General features: G+C 44.5%; 2 protein-coding genes across 3 annotated transcripts; both read right to left on the reverse strand.

Moving 5' to 3' along the window:
* Window positions 1-1,455: 1,455 nt before the first annotated feature.
* Window positions 1,456-9,002, reverse strand: LOC307221841 (protein NKG7-like). 2 transcript variants are annotated; one of them, XM_079986563.1, is made up of 5 exons: window positions 8,880-9,002; window positions 7,159-7,388; window positions 5,408-5,557; window positions 3,978-4,112; window positions 1,456-1,913 (listed from the first exon to the last, which is right to left on the reverse strand). In XM_079986563.1, exons 1-5 carry the CDS (start codon window positions 8,888-8,890, stop codon window positions 1,873-1,875), a joined length of 567 nt encoding a protein of 188 aa, XP_079842689.1. In that variant the 5' UTR covers window positions 8,891-9,002; the 3' UTR covers window positions 1,456-1,872. The 2 variants fall into 2 exon arrangements, with proteins under 2 accessions (XP_079842689.1, XP_079842690.1); XM_079986564.1 differs by having other exon boundaries at window positions 7,159-7,385; window positions 8,880-8,968.
* Window positions 9,003-12,055: 3,053 nt separating this feature from the next.
* Window positions 12,056-23,279, reverse strand: LOC307222607 (lens fiber membrane intrinsic protein-like). Its single transcript, XM_079988002.1, has 4 exons — window positions 23,083-23,279; window positions 14,690-14,854; window positions 13,186-13,320; window positions 12,056-12,482 (listed from the first exon to the last, which is right to left on the reverse strand). Exons 1-4 carry the CDS (start codon window positions 23,255-23,257, stop codon window positions 12,421-12,423), a joined length of 537 nt encoding a protein of 178 aa, XP_079844128.1. The 5' UTR covers window positions 23,258-23,279; the 3' UTR covers window positions 12,056-12,420.

Genomic DNA, 23,279 nt, shown 5'->3' on the forward strand with positions numbered 1-23,279 from the left:
TAGCCTTGCATTGCAATGCTTAGCATTAAGAGGTGGCATTTGCCCTACGTTTAAATTGACAAAGATGTTGCCTTCCAAGCATTCGGTGCTGGCCCATGACTTGCTGCTGTCTGAGGCTGAACAGCAAATGGTGGCCCTCCCCACATGGCACATGCAGGTCTCGCTGTCTGAACACAATGCATTCTCAGGAAATCATTTGTTATGCGAGCGTTCACATAACAAGTCAACGATTTCCATTGAGTCCTATGGGAAATTTTCCAATGAGGTCCCCATGGAATTTTGACCCCAAAATGACAAAAAACACCACCACCACCACCCCGAATGTTCTGAAATCTCACATAAGGAGCGAGGAAATGCTCCCTTATTTGTCCACTCTCTCTAGCCCACCGCCCCCACCATGGTGTCTGGCAAAACAGCTGCCACAAACCAGCAACACATCAAAAAGTAAAGCTGGTTTAAGGCTGCTCATTTGTTTATTCTACTACATGCAGGTCCAGTTGTTTGGATATCTGAATCTGCGCTGTGTATAGTGAGATTAGGGTACTGATTATTCATGTTTGGATAAGTGAATTTTTTGCATAACAGGCATTTGGATAGCAGGACCTGCATGTAATATAAGGGGATTTTTGCCAGTTGAAAGAAGAATACCAACCATAGTCTTCCAAACTCTTATTTTCTGCACCTGGAGAACACCAGTCTTTTGAGAAGCTTGAAAACTGAGACAGCTCCTGGGGACCTTGACTATAGCTGTTTGCAGGGAGAAATCTGTTTATTTGGAGGCTGCTGTTGCCTCAGTATTGCCGCTGCCTGACACCTGGAAATATCAAGGGAAGTAATAGTGCTACATGTCAGAACTGTTGCTTCACAGGTAAGCTGCTTTGGTCGTCTTTTTTTCAGTGGTGCATTTCATCCTTTAGGGCCATGCATAAGGGGCACCGTGCCTCTTAACACCCAGTGATAGTGTGAAAGTGAGATTAAATCACAAGACAGCACAGGACTAGCCAATAGACTCCCTCCATGGTCAGTGTTTTACCGGGTCCTTGCAGATTACCAAAACTTACTCCAGTACAGAAAACAGTGCAGTTGTACTGAATGCAGTGAGAACGTTTTTCATACCATCACTAAAGCTCCAAAAATGTTCACATTTCTTCAGTCCATCTTCTGCAGTGTACATGCCAAAAAGGAGGCAAACCAAATGAGGGGTGAAGCAATGCACTTTATTTATCATGTCAGGTTTTTTGTGTTTTGTTTATCTCGGTCATTCTCTATGGAGACGTGTTTCTCCTCCCTGCTTTCCCCCCCCATACAACCATCTTGCGAGGTTGTTCCAGCTGAGAGATGGTGACTGAACCCATGCCACCCAGCAGGCAAGCATCTGAACTTGGGTCTCCCCAGACAAAGTCCAACACTCTGTTTATATCGCATTATACTTGCAGGGGAAATCATCACAACGAGTTAGCACTGAAAATAGCCTTTTTAATCTCAAGAGTGGATAAGTCAAGGTCTAGTAAGATATGCAGGTCAACTATAGTTTGCACAAGCAGGTTTCCAGTTGAATTGTGGAGGCAAACCATCCTTAGAGTAAGCCACAGTTTGCCAAAGTGTTATGTCATGGCAAGCCATGGTTTGTTCATGGGAACTGGGGCAAACCGGAAGCCCACTGATGTAAGTCAAACCATGGTCCGGCCATTACATTTGCACTGAGACAAGCAAGGCACTTTCCATCATTGTGTCCTACACCATCGTGAGACCCGGAATATGGCTATACTTAACCCAGAGAAATATCCCACGTCTGAGATTTCATGATAGGAGAGCAGCCATGCTCTTATTGGCAGTTCTTCTGGTCCCGGTGGCAGAGTTGGGCCTCCAGACTTAGTAGGTAGATGTTTTGTGACTCAATATTTGTAGTACAGCTAGGTGGAAGAAAACAGGAGGGGGAGAGAGAGAGAGAGATTTTAGCTCCTAAAATACAAAACACCTCAGGTCCTGATAGGAATCCAATTCCTCATGCTTCTCTGGTCTTCAGATCATTTGCCTCCTCAGCTAGTCTGCACAGCTCAAAACACCTACTTTCTGGTGCTTGTTTCTTAAAGTCCCCCCATTCCCCAGACATGCTGCAAAACAAATTATGCATTTCCTGGGCAATCAGCAGGTCCAGGAGAATTAAATTATCAACCTGAGTGGGAGCAAATTCTGGATTTCATCTCTTAATTTGGTGTTATGAGTTCACATGGTGGGGGCTTTTCTGAGCTCACTCTCCCCACCCCCATTTTACCCTTGGAAAATTAGAATTTTCTCTTTTAGGATTATAGCTGAATTGCTGGGCTTTTTGCTAGCTTTTGAAATACTGTTTCAGCTGCCCCTTTCTTTACTCCTTCCACTATAAATATAGATATAACAATCTACATATTTGGCAATCCCAATTCCTCTTCACTGCAAAAACATGTAAGACTCAGATCCTCTCACCTGCTCTTCATTCCTCCATTCTCTGCAGCATGAGAAAGAAACTCGAGAGTGTGAAACTCTGAGCAATGTCTGGCAAATGTACACACCCAATAAATAAATAAAAACTAACACGTGAAAGAAAGGAGTTTGTATAAGCCCATCGGTTCTCTGAGATCCCTGAGCTAGGGCCAGACTTAGTCAATTTTAAATTCAGTTCTCTACATTTCTGCAGCAATCTGAATTTTTCTTTTTTAAAGAAAACCTCATTAAAATCATCCAGCTTTTTAGTGCAATTTTTCACAACTAAATAAATTATTGTGCGGACTTTGGGCTAATGTACACAATTTTGCAAACACTTTCCCCCCAATACAATGGTACCTTGGTTCTCAAACACCTTGGTACTCAAACACTGCAAACCCAGTGTTCCAGTTTGCAAACTTTTTTTGGAAGTCGAACATGCTCCATTTTGAGTGTTACGCTTCTGTTTCGAGTGCCACACTTCCATTTTGAGTGTTACGCTGAGGTCTGTCTGGTTTTTGCTATTTATTTTGTGTTTTTGTTTTTGCGGCTCTTTTTTGTTTTGTTTTTGTGACTGTGTTTGAACCCAGTTCAGCTACTGATTGATTTTGTGACTACAGTACATTGTTTATCGCTTTCATTTTATGAATCAATGGTCTCGTTAGATAGTAAAATTCATTAAATTGCTGTTTTAGGGGTTGTTTTTAAAAGTCTGGAACGGACCAATCTATTTTGCATTACTTTCTATGGGATAGTGCACCTTGGTTTTGGAACAGACCTCCAGAATCAATTAAGTTTGAGAACCAAGATACCACTGGAAAGTGAATTTTGTACGTTCCTTTGACTAATATAGTCATTTTGATGCACCTGTTCCCTTAACATATGCATATATTTTTTGCAAACATTGGTTGTAGAACTGCAACACAAAATTTTGAGAAGTGCGAATTTTGAAGGATGGCTGGGTTTCCGTTCTCATATCGGTTTGGAAAGTGTGATATTGATAGTTTTGCCTTTAATGTGAACTGAATCAAATTTATCCCCTGTCCCAACTTGCAGGGAGGTTTCCTTTAAATTACAGTGGTACCTCAGGTTAAGTACTTAATTCATTCCGGAGGTCCATACTTAACCTGAAACTGTTCTTAACCTGAAGCACAATTTTAGCTAATGGGGCCTCCTGCTGCTGCCATGCTGCTGGAGCACGATTTCTGTTCTCATCCTGAAACAAAGTTCTTAACCTGAAGCATTATTTCTGGGTTAGCGGAGTCTGTAACCTGAAGCGTATCTAACCTGAAGCATATGTAACCCGAGATACCACTGTAAAAAAAGGGAGGGATTCATCCAAAAATGGTATTGTTCCCTTGCAGTCTGGACCAAAACCACCCAGAATGTCTACCATCTGATTCTCCTCCATTTCTAGGCTCAACTCTAGCCGTTCCCCCTCTCATAATTAAGAAGTGACAAGGCTAAGGCCACACGTGCAGATGTTTGGGGCCCATGTGCAAAGCTTGACTCACCTGTAATGAGGTGCATAGGAACGGAAGCCCAGCCCAAGCCATAGGACGAACCGAATGCGAGTGAATAATTGGTGTAAGGTTGTGAGTGCCTCTGCACGTATGTAAATATCGCCATACCAATCAAGATTAAGAGAGCTGGGGGCAAAAAAAGGAGATTTTAAAAATGAGAATATATAAATTAAAAACAAAACAATATAATAGCATAGGGAGAAAATAATATAAAACACTAACATACAAAAAAACAAAACAACCCAACCCCAACACACATACGCAATAGTCACAGCTCACAGTCCATCAAAGGCCTGGAAATAAAGGTAAGAATTTACCTGAAGAAGATTCTGGCAAGGGGTGTATAAATAAAACAACAATAACAATAACTTATGCCCCGCCCATCGGCTGGGCCTCCCCAACCACTGGGCAGTTTCCAACAGAATATTAAAAACACAATAAAACATCAAACATTGAAAAGTTCCCTAAACAGGGCTGCCTTCAGATGTTTTCTAAAAGTCAGGTAGTTGTTTATTTCCTTGACATCTGATGGGAGGGCATTCCACAGGGCGGGCGCCACTACCAAGAAGGCCCTCTGACTGGTGTTGCCAGAACTGGCACACACCAGGGCAAGCTGGGGATGGGGAAGGTGAGGTTGGTGCAGGAAGCACTCCTGGGGTGACAGAGGATGACGAAGAGATGGAGGGCAGTGCACAGGAACCGGAACAACAGAACCCATCACCAGAGCCAGAGGGGACCCTGCCTCCACAAACATGGCAGGCTCTGAGGCATAGGGAGCAGCGAGTGGGGCACTCCAGGAGGCTGAGGCAGGCAAGGGCTCACAGCCCAGCTCCCTAGCTGGCCAGGTGGGGCTCGCTAGCTCTGGAAGGAGGTGGGTGATTCCTCAGCTGGCGTAGGCTTGGAACAGGTGAGGATCCCATGCATTGCCAAACCCAAATGCCGCAGTCAGCATGCAAGGCATAAAATGGCAGAGGAGCTGAGGTGCTGTGTCTGCTCAGCTGTCCATTGTTGATGGACCACAGCTTGGGTGCTCCAGGATCTCTGTGGGACTGTGCTTCAGTTTGGACTATGGACCTGTGAGGACTGAGGATTTGATATATTTGCTATCAGGTAGGCCAGGGTTTCAGGACAGGAATCTTCACTCGTGGGTCCCCAGGTATTGTTGGCCTACAAGTCCTGTCCTACCCAGGCAGCTTTGTCAATGGTCAACGAAGGTGGGAGTTGTTGTCTTCTAGGGACTCAAGGTTGAAGAATCCTGACTAGCTAGCAGCAGCTCTTTTGGATTCCCAGGAAAGGAGTCTTCTTTCTCAACTCTACTGGAGATGGTGGGGATTGAACCTGGGAGCTTCTGTATGCAAAGCATGTGCTCTATCACTGAGCCACATGGGCCCTTCTGGGATAAGAATCCACATTGGGGTTACCTGAAAGGAGGCTGAAGGTGACGGCAGCTCTCAGCAGGGATATGTTGAACAGTAGGTCACGTTCAAACGAGATGCAGACGCACAACAGAGAAAAGAAGCTGCAGAAACATGCAATCACCAGGAAGGCTCGGGTGAAGTGGATATGTATGGCTGTGGTTCAGAAAAGGAAGCGTTAGGAAGGGCAAAGATTCTGGGTAGAGTGACTGGTGGTCGCCAACAAAGTAGTGCCACCGAAATCAGTGCACCTGAGTTAGTCATGTCCATGAACTTTAGTGGGTCTATTCTGAGTAGGCTAGCGGTCGAGGCAACCCATTCTTGCTCCCGGCTTAAAGAAGAAGAGTTTGGATTTGGATTAGATAGCCTGCCTTTCACTCCCCTTCAGGAGTCTCAAAGTGGCTAACAATCTCTTTTCCCTTCCTCCCCCACAACAAACACTCTGTGAGGTGATTGGGGCTGAGAGACTTCAAAGAAGTGTGACTGGCCCAAGGTCACCCAGCAGCTGCATGTGGAGGAGCGGAGATGTGAACCCGGTTCCCCAGATTACGAGACTACCACTCTTAACCACTACACCACACTGGCTCTCAAAGAAGAAAGTTAACGTAAGAATTTCAGAGGAGTCTTGTTGGAACAAACCAATGGCCTATCTAGTCCAGCATCCTCTTTGCCACAGTCCCTATGGGCACTGGGCACTGGCGGAGGAAGGTGGGTGCAGTGGATACGATCTGCCCCGGGTGTCATCCCTTAGGGGGGTAACATCACCACCCCTCCCCCCGGGACGCTCACCCTGCCCCCACGAGTGGCTAGTGTTAGGATTCTTTTCCCGTGCTGCAGTCATGGGATTGTTTTTATCACATAGAATCATAGAATCATAGAGTTGGAAGAGACCACAAGGGCCATCGAGTCCAGCCCCCTGCCAAGCAGGAAACACCATCAGAGCACATGACTGTGTGTGTTTTCATTCCACATTGTGGGAAGTCATGGAGACAGGATGTTTGTATTACTGTGTTTCCGTGATGTAGGACGTTTGTCCTTTGTTCTTTCTCTTTGCTGTCTGATGCTGAAGAGGAAGGAGCTGATTTACGATGCTTGAGGGTCTTCAATCAACTGGAAAATCCATTTCTATGTTGTATGGTTTATGTCTTGCACTATTTCAAAATATCTTCATAACCCTCTGCCTCTTTTAATGTGTGAAATATGGGCATCTTTAAGACTCTTTTTTGCATTCTACTCCCCATTGCTGCAGCTAGGGGTACTAGACCTCTAGGGTTGAGTTGGAGTCTTCAGGTTTGCCTTCCTTCCTCCAAGTGGCAGGTGGAGAGCACAACTCATAACTTCTGGCGAACCCGAGCAGCGCACGGGAACGCCGTTTACCTTCCCGCCGGAGCGGTACCTATTTATCTACTTGCACTTTGACATGCTTTCGAACTGCTAGGTTGGCAGGAGCAGGGACCGAGCAATGAAAGCTCACCCCATCGTGGGAATTTGAACCGCCGACCTTCTGATCGGCAAGTCCTAGGCTCTGTGGTTTAACCCACAGCGCCACCCACATCCCACCTGAGCTATCATACATGCCATTATTTCTTGTCTATTATTGTATTGTACTGTTTATATATAGCAGAATCTGGAGGCCTGTACATTGAGTGGAAACGCCGCTGTCTGTTCCTAACTTAAAGGCAGGTCCTGATACTTGGAAACCCAGTTTTGACATGCTTGCATTTTATAGAAAGATACAGAAGTGGAAAAGACCTTACCGAGTAGATTGAACCAATACATGGTGCAATCTGGACCTACGCAGATAGTCCAGAGGCCACTGTGAACCAGGCCTTTTTTGGTACTTTGCAGTACCCAGTAGGGAGTACTCAGGGAAATAAACTCCAACAGCAAACTTCCAGCAGAGCAGATGGCGCTGCTGATCCGCAGTGGTTCCATCAAGAGATCGAGGCGTGCTAGCATTCTTAAGGACATCGTGGAAGTGGGCCTGCTGCGTGGAGGACAGGAGAGGAAACATTACCATCAGGGACGTAGAAAGGTGCAGTCGGACAAGGTAGATAAGGAGCGACGGATACATTTCTGGGTGAGTTTGAGTAGATCAGTAGGGATTTCCCTTTCCCAACACAGCAAGGACTATAGAACTCCACCCACCCACCCTGCAAATTAGGTTGCTAAAAAAAGAACTCTTGGAAGAAAACCAGGGACTCAGCTACATTAGTCAGAAAACAGAGATCTCACTGTGTTATAAACATGCAACACCAGATGACGCCGGAGAGCACAAAACGTTTCTACAGTTGGTACCTTGGTTCTCAAATGCCTTGGTACTCAAACAACTTGGAAACCAAACACTGCAAACCCAGAAGTATGTGTTCTGGTTTGTGAACTTTTTCCGGAAGCCGAGTGTGCTCCATTTTGAGTGCCACACTTCCATTTTGAGTGTTACGCTGAGGTCTGTCTGTTTTCGCTATTTATTTTGCGTTTTTGCTGTTCTTTTTGTTTTGTTTTTGTGACGGTGGAACCCAGTTCAGCTACTAATGGATTGATTGTGTGACTGCAGTACATTGTGTATTGCTTTCATTTTATGGATCAATGGTCTTGTTAGATAGTAAAATTCGTGTTAAATTGCTGTTTTAGGGGTTGTTTCTATGGGAAAGCACGCCTTGGTTTTGGAACACTTTGGTTTTGGAGCGGACTTCCGGAACAGATTAAGTTTGAGAACCAAAGGTACCACTGTGTAGCGTTTCTATAGGCTGTTTTTCTTTTGTTATAAAGATTTAATTTTTCAATTATTTATAGCAATTCCCCTCCCCACCCCCCTGTGTGTAGATTAAAGGTAAAGGTAAAGGTACCCCTGCCCATACGGGCCAGTCTTGACAGACTCTGGGGTTGTGCGCCCATCTCACTTAAGAGGCCAGGGGCCAGCGCTGTCCGGAGACACTTCCGGGTCACGTGGCCAGCGTGACATCGCTGCTCTGGCGAGCCAGAGCCGCACATGGAAACGCCGTTTACCTTCCCGCTGGTAAGCGGTCCCTATTTTATCTACTTGCACCCGGAGGTGCTTTCGAACTGCTAGGTTGGCAGGCGCTGGGACCGAGCAGCGGGAGCGCACCCCGCCGCAGGGATTCGAACCGCCGACCTTTCGATCGGCAAGCCCTAGGCGCTGAGGCTTTAACCCACAGCGCCACCTGCGTCCCTGTGTAGATTAGGCATCCCCAAACTCGGCCCTCCAGATGTTTTGGGACTATGACTCCCATCATCCCTAGCTAACAGGACCAGTGGTCAGGGATGATGGGAATTGTAGTTCCAAAACATCTGGAGGACTGTGTTTGGGGGTGCCTGGTGTAGATCCACCCCAGGACCTCTGACTTTGCTCTTGTCTTTCAATTTCCTCATGCCTTTTGAATGAAATTGGGCAACACTTGTTGGGGGCACAAGATCTCACCCGTATGGCACCCTCCGCGCAATAGGAAATCAGCCTCACCTTTGTGCCATTTTTCGCTGTCCTTTGTGATGAGGATGAGATGGAGAAACATCTACTTCTTCTGAAATTCATCTGGTTGCCTAGGTGACTCGGGTGCTCCAGACGCTTCCAATCCATGTGAATTCTGACCAATCAGATTATTGGGGCTTTCCATCCTCAAAGATTCTAGCCAATCGGTTCCATATTGTCCAGCAACAGGAAAGGTTGTTGTTGTTGTTTTGTAATTTTGTGGAGAAAACCTTACATCTTTCCATGCAATTTTGCATCCTTACATGAAGCAGAATCCAGCCTAATTCATGGTGCTACTAAAATAGGGACAACATTATGAGTTTCACCTGGCTTTTGTTTTAATCCATGGGTAATTGATTTCCAAGGGGTGCAGGTGGCGCTGTGGGTAAAACCTCAGTGCCTAGGACTTGCTGATCATAAGGTCGGCGGTTCGAATCCCTGTGGCGGGGTGAGCTCCCATCGTTCGGTCCCAGCTCCTGCCCACCTAGCAGTTCGAAAGCACCCCTAAGTGCAAGTAGATAAATAGGTACCACTTTATATCGGGAAGGTAAACGGTGTTTCCGTGTGTGGCACGGGTGCTGGCTCACCAGTGCAGCTTCGTCACGCTGGCCACGTGACTGAAAGTGTCCTCGGACGGTGCTGGCTCCCGGCCTCTTGAGTGAGATGAGCACACAAACCTAGAGTTGGTCACGACTGGCCCGTACGGGCAGGGGTACCTTTACCTTTTAATTGATTTCCAGGTTCCAACTTATCCAGGTGGGCACTTAGGCATCACCCAGAAAGAGGACAATTGAGATGACAGCTTTGCATGACATTTGCTTATCCTGGCAGGAGGCCCTGTTGCTGGACACTGAAGCGTCTGTTGACCTCCTGTGCAGGGTTTGTCCCAAGACACTTAAGCACTTGCAGAAGTATGGTGTGGACCCTCCCCTCCACATGCCAGAATAGTTACTGTTCCTCTTTGCCCACACCCTGACCTTCTCAGATGCACTGGAGGGTACATGGAATGTTGAAGAGGATCCCAGAAGCCATACACCTACATTTACCACCCCCAGATCACAGCTGAGCCACCCCTCCATCCACCCCAACCCACCCCAAGGAGAAGGAGAAGCGAGAGAAGGTCCCCATTCATATATGGGGGTGGTAATCTGAGCATGCACAGCTTCGGCTGGAAGTGTCAATAAAAAAAGGACGCCTGACCAACGAATGCTGTCTGCAAATCTGCTGTCAGGACTGCTGATGGACTGTGTCTGTGACCACCCCATTGCGAGAGAGAGAAACTGTAACTTAAAGTGTGCCATTATAGCTGTTACTTTAACAATTGTATATACCGTTGCTACCATAATGCTTTTGTGACCGGTCAAGTAATAAAACTCTTGACCAAGATTTCACAGCGTCGGTGTTTCATCTCTAAGAGTAACTTCAGTTGCTGATCCCCGCTTTCCAGAAAACTCTGCTAAACAGCTGAAAACGTTTAAGGAGGTACCTTCACACGAGTACAGTGGTACTTCTGGTTAAGAACTTAATTCATTCTGGAGGTCCATTCTTAACCAGAAACTGTTCTTAACCTGAGGTACCACTTTAGCTAATGGGGCCTCCCACTGCCACCGCACCGCTGATGCACAATTTCTGTTCTCATCCTGAAGCAAAGTTCTTAACCTGAGGTACTATTTTCTGGGTTAGTGGAGTCTGTAACCTAAAGCGTCTGTAACCTGAAGCATCTGTAACCCAAGGTACCACTGTATTTTTGAGCAGAGAAAGGGTGATGGTGACCTTTTAATACAGACACTGTAGAAAGGAAGTCTTCCTTCTGTGTAGGGACGTAGTTCTGAACAAGGGCACGGCGGAACCAAGCCTCACATGATCAAACATGGTACACAGTGCCTTGAAGTGCTGAAGAGATGCCAGAGCTCAATACTTCCTCATCTGGAAGCCCTTCTCCTTAAGCCCTGATGTGTGGCAGTGCATGAGTTAATAGCAGGCAGGGATGGATCACCCATTAGACAAAGTCAGGCAACTGCCTTGGATGGCACAATTCACAGGGGCACCAGATTCCACTTGTTCCTGATGTAGAGATTCACTCACCGCTCCTTCCCTGGCCAGGAAAGTGGCTTTCATTCTGTGGTGTGCTTCAGGTGCCAAAATGTATCGGGCGGGCAATAGCAGCAGGGAAGCAGATCCCATCCTCCCTACTTTCTCACCCAAGGTAGCTGGCCGGTTGCAGAATACCAGCAGAGAGTTGGGCAAAACCAAAGCTATGGTTTAATGCTTGGAGTCTACTAACATTCTGAGGGCCACAACTTGTATCATCCATGATGGTTGGCAGTGCTGACTGAGGATGATGGAAACTGGAGTCCAATGGCATCTGCAGAGCTCCAGGATAGCCACCCCTAGTTTAACATGGTAGGCTAACCAACACCATCGTTCATGAATAACTATCAAACCAGGATATGAAACTATGCTTCGCAGTTGGTTTGCAAATCATAGTTTGGATAAACTGTTGTTTCACTTTCTGAACCAATAAACCATGGTTTAGGAGCATTTCTTCACTTACAAATTCTTCTGTTTAGGAGAGCATTCAGGGACTCTCAGGGAAGGCAGGTGATGGAAGCCATATAAGCTACTGCAACCCTGTACATATGCAACAGGGACAGGTGGCGCTGTGGGTTAAACCACAGAGCCTAGGACTTGCCAATCAGAAGATCGGCGGTTCAAATCCCCGCGATGGGGTGAGCTCCCGTTCCTCGGTCCCAGCTCCTGCCAACCTAGCAGTTCGAAAGCACGTCAAAGTGCAAGTAGATAAATAGGTACCGCTCTGGTTTGCCAGAAGCGGCTTAGTCATGCCGGCCACATGACCCGGAAGCTGTACGCCGGCTCCCTCGGTCCCAGAGATGAGTGCCACAACCCCAGAGTCGTTCACAACTGGATCTAATGGTCAGGGGTCCCTTTACCTTTACCTTTACATATGCAACAGAAATAATGGTTTGTGATCGAAATAATGGTTAGTGGAAATGATGGTTTGGCAATATCACTTAAACCTGAGGCTCTGAAAGTAGCAGGACCAACACTTCCTCACTTCTGCTATATGACATGGCATCACCAAGCTAGGAAGCTGAAGACAATAATGACAACAGTTTGGACCAGAGTTACCAGTTTGTTTGTTTTTTAATGTATCAAGGTTTACAGCAGCTCCACAATGTGCACTGAAGCTCTTCTTTGACAGCTTTGCTTCCATCCCAGGAAAAGCCCCTTCTCCAAACATTTTTTGTGCATCACCATACAGTAATCCTTACAACAACCCTGTAAGGTAGGCCAGTGTCATTATTTCTGTATTGCAGGCATTGAGGTTGAGTCATCCAGTGAGTGCATGGCTGGGCTGATATCTGAACCATGGGATTCCAGCTGAGCTTCTTTGCCTCAAATGATGAGCATTTCTTAAAGAGCCATTTCTCTTTTTTTCACACAACACCATTCTCTACCTCTCACACGTCAGTTCTTTAAACATTGCAGAGCCATGGTGGGTGCCGAAATCTTAGCGGTTCACAGCCAGTTGCTGGCATTTGTGCATCTTGTAGGCACACATGTAAAATATACCTGCACATTGGAGGAGAGAGAAAAGAAGATGCAATATAATATAGTATGACTCTGTAATGCATTTCTCATTGGATGCAACATAGCAGAATCCTATCAAAGGTCAATGCAAAACTAGCATGACAAAGTGAACTTTATTTATTTAGCCATCAAATTTATATCCCGTCTTTCTCCTGCAAGCGCTCCCCAAAGTGTATTGATTCAAACAGATGCACATAAAGTAAATCAAGTAATAAAAACAGAGAAACAGAGAAATGCTAATGGGCTCCATTGGATTTAAAAAGTGAGAGCTCCACCCCCACAACCCAGGGAGTTCTGGGAACCAACCCGGACCCTCTGATCATCTTCTGAGGCCCTTCTTTATGTGCCTCCTCCACAAAAGGTCCAGAGGGGAGCAACACAAGAACGGGGCCTTTTCTGCTGTGATTGTGGAACGTTCTCCCCGGGGAGGCTCACCTGGCACCTTCATTACATATCTTTAGGAGTCAGGCAAAAATCTTTCTCCTTAACCAGGACTTTGGCTAATTGAATAACCTATGGCCTTTTAAAGTGTGTGTGTGTGTGTTGGGGTTATTGTTTTCGTTTGTGACTATGTAATGTTCTATGTTTTTAATATTGTGAACCACCCTGTGATCCTCAGAATGGACCATTCCTTTCGTACTCACCCATTTTTCTTGCCCCCCCCCCCCGCCGCAAGAATCATCACCTGCAAAGAACGTCATCAGGAGGGCAACCCAGCCCAAGATGTAAGACCAGGAGAAACGCCACTCGCCAAATCGCTTGCCAAGGAAGTTGACCGTGACCCCGGTGTAGATCCCCATCGCCAGAAGGACAAAGAGCGCTGCGACATGGGAGGGAGAGAGGAGGAGGGAGGGAAGAAGAGTTCATGTGATGAACTGATGAACCAACAACAAGAATGTGAAAAGAGTCCTGTTGGATCACACCAAAGGTCCATCTAGTCCACAGAGGGGCCAGCCAGATACGCAATGGAATTTCGTAAGCAGGATCTGAGCACAACAGGGCTCTCTTCCAACTTGCAGTTCCCAGTGTCTGGCAATCATTCATTCATTCATTCCCCAGCTTTCTTCCAAGGAGCTCAAGGTGACATAACACACTTCTCCTCCCCTCCCTCAATTTTATCCTCACGACGACCCTGCGAGGTTGGTTAAGGTGGGAGTGAGTGACTGTCCCAAGTTCACCCAGTGGGCTTCATGGCTGAGCAGGGATTGGCACCCTGGTCTTCCCAGGTCCTGGTCCAGGACACTCCAACCATGACACTACGCTGGCTCTTAAAGAGGCATCTCCTGTCTCGGGTCCTATAAATATTAGACATATACATCCATAAGCAATGTATGTCTATATGAGTTGTCTGTTCACGTGTTGCAAGAGTTGTCATATCTTCTATCCATTAATTAAAGGGGGGGCATAGATTGATCTTTCCCGAGTCAGCTGTAGTTTGGGCACAAAGAGTCCATTTACGTTGACCAATTGCAATGCATTTATTTTTAAAACATAGTAGGTTATAAAGAAATGTATATATATTTAGGACATATATTTCACTTATATACCTTTGTTTTAGGCAAGCATGTGTGGAATTATGGTGGCTGGTTTTAAATCTTATTCTTTTGTATTTTTTATGCATTTTATTTCCTTTTGCATTTTTGTTTCCTGTTTTTTGCATTTTTGTTTCCTTTTTTATTTTTTCACTTAATGTTGTTTAATGGAAATATTTTCATTCATTCATTTATACACACACACACACAGAGAGAGAGAGAGAGAGAGAGAGAGAGAGAGAGAGAGAGAGTCTGGGGGTACGCAGGGGTACGCGTACCCCTAAAAATTCTGTGAATCTAAGTTTGGCCTCATCGAGGGGCAGTATTTCAGTATGAGTAGGAAAATAAGAGTACCCCTAAACATTTTTTTAGGGAAAAAAGCACTGTGTGTGTATGTATATATATACACACATCTACATACATAATGTGTGTGCATATGTGTGTGTATATATCTTTGTTTGAAATTCCCCCCTTGCCTCCTTCTCCACCCCCACCACATCCCATCCTGGGGCCCCAGGTGTGGCACCTGGGCCCTCACCTGAATACTCCTGTGTTTTTGCATCTGAAATCACAGCATCTGCCTCTAGGCATCTGTGCTGCTTCAGGTTGTGCAGCTTTGAGAAAGAGATCAACCTGTGCGAGAGAAGAGGCACTTACTGGAAACGAAGAACAGGACGCCGGCCGCAAAGGATCTGTTGAAGCGCTGGAAAGTGGAGAACTGGGCGAAGGAAAAGATGCCAGTGATGATGCCAGCGAAACAAGAGAGGGCAGAGAGGATCATGAAGGCCCGGGTGGCATTCCAGTAGGCTGCAGGGAATAAGACTGAGAGAAGAGAGAGCTACTGAATGCTATTCCTAGCTAAATGCAGAATAGGGTGAGCAGAATAGGAATGGCCCGCAATAATATTATGAATAATTATTTAATTTCTATACCATCCTTTCATTTGAGGATCACAGGGCAGTTTATAATATAAAAACACACAAATACATTACATAGTAATAAACAAACAGAAACCCAACACAGAGTTTAAAAGGCCATATATTATTCAATTAGCCAAAAGTCTGGGAGAAGAGGAATGTTTTTGTTGCCTGGTGCATAAATATACCTAAAGAAGGCACCAGGTGAGCCTCCCTGGGGAGCGCATTCCACAAATGGGGAGCCACCGCAGAAAAGGCCTGTTCTTGCGTGGTCACCCTCCACACCTGTTGTGGAGAAGGCATCCAGAGAAGTGCCTCCATTCATGATTGCAAGGTCCTGGTAGGTTCATACAGAGAGAGGCAGTCCTTGTGTTATTGCAGTCCTTTTTTTTGTTTTAATTTTTTTTATTCAAAATTATAACAAGACATATTATCCAAAAACATATCATCCTTGTTTCCCCCCCCCCCATTTTTCCTCCCTCCCCCCCCAAAACCCACCTACCCCCACCCCACCCCCCGACTTCCCTCAGTTTCAGTCTTTGGTTTCTCTAAAAATGCTGTTTTCTGCATGTTACAAAGTTGTATAGATCCTCAAACTATTTAGCTGATTATTATCAATAAAAAGTCTGTAAATGTTTATTCAAAACCTGCCAAGGAGTCCAGTTTGCTTTGTTGCGTCTTCAGATACTTTGTAAAGGGTTCCCATTCATCCTTAAAGTCACAGTTATCCTTGTCCCGTAGCTTGTATGTCAGTTTTGCCAGTTCTGCATAGTCCATCAATTTTTCTTGCCATGTTTCTTGAGCTGGGGTTTCTTCAGTCTTCCACCCTTGTGCTACCAGAACTCTTGCGGCCATTGTCGCATACATGAAGATGTTTTTCATGTTATTGCAGTCCTGAGCCATTTATGGCTTTATAGGTCAAAACCACCACTTTGAACTGGGTCCGGAAACTAATAGGCAGCCAGTGCAGTTGGGTCAGGATCTGCATTATATGCTCATATCATCTTGCCCCAGGGAGCACCTTGACCAGTGAATTCTGCAGCTGAAGATCCCAAACTGTCTCCAGAGGCAGAAATCTAGCCTAGAGCTTATGGTGCACTGAATGGCTATGACTGGACCCCCTCAAGTACAATTTTACACCCCCAAGTACTAGTATGTTTTACACCCCCACATGCCAGGAGAGGGAGTGCCACCATCTGGGGCAGCCTGGTTGGTGCTGACCCATGACACAGCCTTTCCCCCTGCCAGCTCCCCAGTTGTGGAATGCCCTCCCTAGCATTCCTTCAAATTTCTAGAGGAATTTGAACACGTTCCTGTTCACCCAGGGCATTTAGTGTCTAATTTGTCTAATCCTCTTTCACAGCCGTCCAAATCGGGGGCCACCACTGCATCCTGTGGTCGTGAGTTCCATAGTTAAACTATGTGCTGCCTGATTAACATAGGTCCAACCCTGACTTCCGGTTGGCGCCGGCGCTAATGGCGGCTCGCTCTCCGTTCTCCGGAGAGAGAGCTGCTCCGCGAGTTCGGGTCTGACCGCTACGGCGAAGCGGGGACCCCTAAAATCACAGGCGCGGAAGCCTGTGAGCAAGGAGACTCGGTGGGCATCGTTTGCGCCCCCTTTTACTGCGAAAGAGCCTTTTTAAAGGCTCCGGAGGAGCATCGGGGGAGCGCAGAGCTGAGAGTCGCTACCCAGCTCGTGGAGTGAAGCCGCATCGCCATTAGCGGAGAGCGCCGACTTCTTCCTGTTATTTGGACTGAAAGAGATTCCCGTGAGTAGGATTGGCAACCCTTTCGGGACTTTAAATTTAACTTCTTCAAAATTTGGCCGAAAGTGGGGTTGGTTAACAAAGGATGTCTGCCTTCCCCAGATTGCATGACTGCTAAAGCAACGGACTTGGTAAGCTGCAATTGACATCTTTTAAGGGAAATTTTTAAAAAAAGGATTAACCCCAGCATTGACTTAAGTCCTCCCCCCTAGGGAGCAGGAACGGGGGGGGGGGGTGAAAAAGAAAGGAAACCTGCAGGGAAATTTTTTAAGGGACAATCTACCGCAGACTCTGTCTCTGGGAACGGACTGCCTGAGTGATACACTTTGACAGGGAGCTGTCAAAGACATTGCAAAGAGGAGACTTTATTTGATACAATTTATTGAGACTTTGTAAAAATTATACGGTTGCAACTAAAAAGACTGAGAGAAGTTTTTAGTAACTTTTCCCTCTGAGGGCTTTTGGATTCATTGTTTCTTTGCTATACTGAAGATTTCAGCTCCCTCTAGAGGGCTGGAAGTAACAGTTGCAACACGATTGTTAGTCACTGGTTTTTTCCATTCAAACCTGTTCCTGTGAGAACGACCTTGGGACATGAGCGGCCCTGGAGATGAAATAGCAACAAGATCCAAGTCCAAGGCAGCACATAAGAAAAGGGGCTCCTTATCAGGACTATTGCCAACAGGCCCAGGTGGACAGGAAAAGGGAATAAGTGCATTCATGGAGTCAGTGACGCAGGCATTATTGAAGATAAATGAATCTTTAGAAAGATTGAACAAACAGAGTACAGAAAATACTAAGCAACTGGCAGATCTAACGGCAAAATTGGATTTAAACACGAAGAGCGTAACGTCTAATACACAGATTATACAACAGTTGGTAGAGGAGAACGCCACAATAAGGAAAATTGCAGAAGAGGCTAAATCTACTGCGGAATCTACACAGGAAAATTTAGTTCCTGTTTGTAGGAGGCTTGACCAGCATGAGGCGACCCTTTCTTTATGGGACATGCAGCGTAAGGAGAAGAACTTAAGACTTAGGTTGGTTCCTGAGAGTGAGGGGGACAACCTAGTGGACTTTCTCACAAAAGAAATTTCAGACTTCTGGCAGGAAAACCTAGAGGGAACAGAATTTGAGATTACAACCGCCTTCAGATTGGGTAGAAGGCAAGGCAGGAAGATTCCAAGGGACTGCCTGATTACATTGAGGTCGAAAGAGGAGAGAGACAAGATACTTAGTTTGCATTACCAGAAAACGCTTCAGATTCAAAACGTCTCTGTGCAAATCTACAGGGATATCCCAAAATATATTTTGGAGGTGAGAACTCAGTTTAAGACTTTGGTGGACCTGCTGAAGAAGAACAACATACCTTTCAGGTGGGAGTTTCCACAGGGTTTGTCCTTCAACTTCAGAGGAAAGAAAGTCAAGATAAAAACTGTACAAGATAAAGAACAGTTCCTACATAAACACGGAGAAGACCTGGTGAAAGGGGTCCTCAACTCAACTGCAGACACAGACTTGGGGAATTTGACATTTGGACTCAAATCACCAACGGACGAAGAACAGCTGCAGGGTGCAGTTGGAGGTAACTAACTAACAATGTCTCTGAGAATTTTAACTTGGAACTGTAATGGACTGAACCTTCCCAGAAAAAGGCGTGAGGTTTTTCACATTTTGAAGAAAGAACAATTGGATCTGATTTGTCTACAAGAAACCCACGTGACAAGAGCACACAGAAGATTACTTATAAATAAAAGATTGGGACAAGAATTTATTTCATCAGATAAAGTTAAGAAAAGAGGAGTGGTGATATACGCAAAAGAAAAATTGGCTCCAAGAAAGATTTTTAAAGATGAACAGGGCAGAATCTTGGCAATTGAGATACAGATTCAAGGAGAAAAAATTTTGATATTTGGAATTTATGCACCAAATGAAGGGAAGGCAGAATTTTATAAGAAATTACATGAGACACTAACAAATTATCTGGATTACAAGGTGATTTTATTAGGCGATATGAACGGGGTTGTCTCTACAAATATGGACAAAGCACAAAGACAGGTGATCTCCAAGGACGGGAGACTACCTAAGACTTTTTTTGAAATGACTGACAACTTGGACCTGATCGACATTTGGAGAATAAGAAACCCCCTCGAGAGGGAGGGAACATTCTTTTCAGAATCACAGATGACCTGGACAAGAATAGATCAAATATGGATTACTAGTGGGATGGCTCCTAAGATAAAGAAAGTGGAAATCTGCCCAAAGACATGCTCCGACCACAATGCAGTAAAGATGGAAATGAAAATAACAACAGCTGGCTCTTTCAGATGGAGAATGAATGACACCCTATTTAAAGATCCAGAGGTGTACCAAAAGGCCCAAAAGACTTTGAAGGACTATTTTGAGATAAATCTAAGGACAGAAGTGGAGAAACGAGTGATCTGGGACGCAAGCAAGGCCGTGATGAGGGGTTTCCTGATACAGCAGAATTCCCTGAAAAGGAGGAAACAACAGGAGAAGAAAGATAAAATTTTGGAAAAGATAAAAGACAGTGAAAAGAAACTGAGATCCAACCCAAAGTCACATGAGATCTTGAGACAAATCAAATTGTATCAGAAGCAATATATGGAATTGATGAACCAGGAGATTGAATGGAAAATTAAACGAATGAGACAAAAGACATTTGAATCGGCAGATAAATGTGGGAAACTCCTGTCATGGCAACTGAAGAAGAGACTGAAATTGAACACAGTTACAAGTTTGGAGGTAGATGGAAAGAATATTTCGAAACCAAATGAGATCAGTAACTGCTTTCAGAGCTATTTCAGAAGATTGTATGCACAAGGGCCGGAAAATGAAAGAGACATTGAAGAATTTCTTAAGAAATATGGATTACAAAAAATTTCGCAACAAAGTATGGCGTTTCTAAATGAGAAAATAACTGAACAAGAAATCGAGGGTGCCATTCAAAACATGCAACTGGGGAAATCTCCAGGGCCAGATGGACTAACCTCCAGATATTACAAAGCCTTGAAAGACTGGATAATTCAGCCACTTAAGGAGGTTTGCAACGAGATATTAGAGGGGAAAAGGGCACCTGAGACGTGGAAAGAAGCCTTCATCACACTTATACCAAAGACTGAGGTTGATAAAAAACAGATCAAGAACTACCGCCCTATATCACTACTTAATGTGGATTACAAAATTTTTGCAGACATTTTGGCAAAAAGACTAAAGAAGGTGCTGGTGGAGGAGATTCATAAAGACCAGGCAGGCTTTCTCCCGGGTAGGCATATATCTACTAATGTAAGGAATATAATTGACATTATAGAAATGCTGACAGTGAACATTAATACGAAGGCAGTTCTAATTTTTGTGGACGCGGAGAAAGCCTTTGACAATATATCTTGGAAATTTATGAAAAAGAATCTCCATGGGGTGGGGGTAGGTCAAAGGTTTGAAAATGGTATAAGTGCAATTTATTCTGAGCAAAAGGCGAAGTTAATTGTAAATAATGTGGTTATGGATGAACTACCTATAGAAAAAGGGACACGTCAGGGGTGCCCAATATCCCCATTACTTTTTATATCGGTCCTGGAGGTCCTGTTAAATATGATTAGGGGAGATCAGCTGGTAAAAGGGATTCAGGTCGGAGCCAGACATTACAAATTAAAGGCTTTTGCAGATGACTTAGTATTGACCTTGCAAGAGCCAGACACTAGTACCAAAAGAGCCTTGGAATTAATTCAAGTATTTGGCCAGGTCGCAGGATTTAAGTTGAATAAACAAAAAACTAAGGTATTGGAAAAGAACTTAACAAATGTTGAAAGGGAAAGATTCCAAGAGGAAACTGGGTTAGTGGTGGCAAAGAGTGTAAAATACCTGGGGATTAACATGACATCTAAGAATGTGAACTTATTTAAGGACAATTATGACAAGTGCTGGACTGAGATAAAGAAAGATTTAGAAATATGGTCAAACCTGAAGCTTTCCTTGTTAGGTCGAATTGCTGTGATCAAAATGAATGTACTGCCTAGAATGTTATTTTTGTTTCAGACATTACAAATTGTTGATAAACTGGACTGTTTCAAGAAGTGGCAGAAAGACATATCTAAATTTGTCTGGCAGGGCAAAAAGCCCAGAATTAAGTTTAAGATACTTACCGACTCTAAAGAAAGAGGGGGGTTTGCCCTGCCGGACTTAAGACTTTACTATGAATCGGCAGCTTTCTGCTGGTTAAAAGATTGGCTACTTCTTGAAAATGCAGACATTCTAGATTTGGAAGGATTTGACAATAATTTTGGTTGGCATGCATATATCTGGTATGACAAGGTTAAAGTGTATAAGGGTTTCAAAAATCATATTGTCAGGAAAGCACTATATAATGTATGGATACGGTATAAAGATTTACTGGAAAATAGAACTCCCAGGTGGCTTTCACCTATGGAGGCTAAGGAAGTAAAGAAACTTAATATGACAACCAATTGGCCGAAATACTCTGAGATCTTAGAACAAGAAGGTGGTGAATTTAAACTACAAAGTTATGAGAAAATAAAGTCCAAGGTACGAGATTGGCTCCATTATTTTCAAATAATGGAGGCCTTCAAACAAGACAGGAAAATTGGTTTCCAGGTGGAGAAATCGAAATTGGAAACAGAATTGTTAGAACCCAATACTAAGAATTTATCAAGAATGTACAACTTGCTGTTGAAGTGGAATACAATAGATGAGACAGTGAAGTCTGCTATGGTTAAATGGGCACAGGACATAGGTCATGACATTATGTTTGCTGACTGGGAGCAGTTATGGACCACAGGTATTAAATTCACGGCATGCAATGCCTTACGAGAAAACATTATGAAAATGATTTATAGGTGGTACATGACCCCAGTCAAGCTTGCGAAGATTTATCATTTGCCCAATAATAAATGCTGGAAATGTAAAGAGACTGAGGGTACCTTTTTCCACCTCTGGTGGACCTGCCCAAAGATTAAGGCCTTCTGGGAAATGATTTATAATGAAATTAAGAAAGTGCTTAAGTGCACCTTTAACAAGAAACCAGAGGCATTTCTCTTGGGTATGGTCGGCCAGTTGGTGTTGAAGAAGGATAAGAATTTCTTTTTGTACGCTACTACGGCAGCAAGGATCCTTCTAGCAAAGTATTGGAAGACACAAGAGCTACCCACGCTGGAGGAATGGCAGGCGAAAGTGATTGACTTTATGGGACTGGCAGAAATGACCGGCAGAATCCGCGACCAAGAGAAAGAGACTGTGGAAGAAGATTGGAAGAAATTTAAGATGTATCTTAAGAATTATTATAAAACTGAGGAGTGTTAAAATGCTGAGGGAAAAGAAGACGTAGAATTGCAGCGATAATTGGGTTTAAAATTAAGGGTGGAATAGAGAAAGAGGATAAATTTATATTTAATTGGGCAAGATAGGTTGCTGAATAATGGTACCAAATCAAGGATGCAAAAAGGGAAAGGTATGGGGAAGTCCGGGAAAAGAGGGTTATGAAAATAAGGTTATGAAAACATGAGTTTTTTGTTTGTCTGTTTCTTTTGTTGTTTTTTGTTCCTGTTAAAAAATTGGAAATTAATAAAAATCTTTTATAAAAAAAAAAAAAAACATAGGTCCAACCCTGAGCAAAGCTTAGCTTGTGAAATCATCAGATCATCACCACTGAGCTTCTTCAATGTGCGACGGAGGTCCAGTGGGATGTGAAACACAAGAGCAGTCAAGTACAACATTCCTAGAGTGAACATGTTTACACATGGGGATGAATGTTTTTCCAGCAAGCAGGTAAACTTCCTGTTTCCTTCTGGGCTGGGACAGACTTCCTCTGCATGTGACTAGAGGTGGGCATGGCCTCACCTGTGCAGGTAACGACAAAAGCACAGATCAGGGCAGCCATCTCTCTCTCTATGACTACTTTTGTTGAAAAAGCAACATCTACTTAGCCAAAGATGCTCTCTTGGCCTCCAGCCAAGAGAGGACAAAGGGACTGTCTCCTTATGACATAGTTTCCAGGTGTATGTAACTTTTCTAAGCTAAGTCTGCCTTCTGGGATCCGATTGTGAACAGAATGTAAGTGAGTAAACTCTTTTTATACTTTTATAGAAGACTGTGTCATGTCTTCTCTTTTATAAGGGAATAAGGGGGAAATACCAGGACAGTTACTATAGAGGCTTTAGCGAGCCTGAGCAAACGCATCTGCTGTGAGTCTAAAAAGCGGAATGTTACTCTGCTAAATTGTGAACTTGTTTACATAAGTTGGAAAGGCTATAATCAAACAACATATCCTCTCCTGCATCCCTGAACATTCCCACAGTCCACATGCACACACAGGCTCCAAGCTGTCTCTTACCAATGCTCTCCAACTGCATGTAGCACTTCCCAGGGAAGCAGTATCTCCAGAGTCCCTGGTGAGCAAAGGCGCCTGCCAATCGGTACTGCATCCAGTAGTCAGTCACTGTCGACACCACCAGGAGGATGTTCCCCAGAGAGGCACAGAACAAGCCACCACCCATGAAGCTGTACATCCTCGTCCAATTCTAAGAGCAG

The sequence above is a fragment of the Podarcis cretensis genome, assembly GCF_951804945.1.
Source record: "Podarcis cretensis genome assembly, chromosome: 8".
Lineage (NCBI taxonomy): Eukaryota > Metazoa > Chordata > Lepidosauria > Squamata > Lacertidae > Podarcis > Podarcis cretensis.

Bases quoted from the DNA above. Each gene is read 5' to 3' on its own strand.
- LOC307221841 (XM_079986563.1), bottom strand. The intron at 5,558-7,158 runs GTAAGGTCTTTT...TCTGAACCACAG, and splicing joins GTATTGGTTCAATCTACTCG to CCATACATATCCACTTCACC. The intron at 1,914-3,977 runs GTGAGTCAAGCT...TCTTCCACCTAG, and splicing joins TCCTATGCACCTCATTACAG to CTGTACTACAAATATTGAGT.
- LOC307222607 (XM_079988002.1), bottom strand. From the start codon at position 23,257: ATGTACAGCTTCATGGGTGGTGGCTTGTTCTGTGCCTCTCTGGGGAAC. The intron at 14,855-23,082 runs GTAAGAGACAGC...CTCTTCTCTCAG, and splicing joins CATGCAGTTGGAGAGCATTG to TCTTATTCCCTGCAGCCTAC. The intron at 13,321-14,689 runs GTAAGTGCCTCT...CCCATGTCGCAG, and splicing joins CGTCCTGTTCTTCGTTTCCA to CGCTCTTTGTCCTTCTGGCG.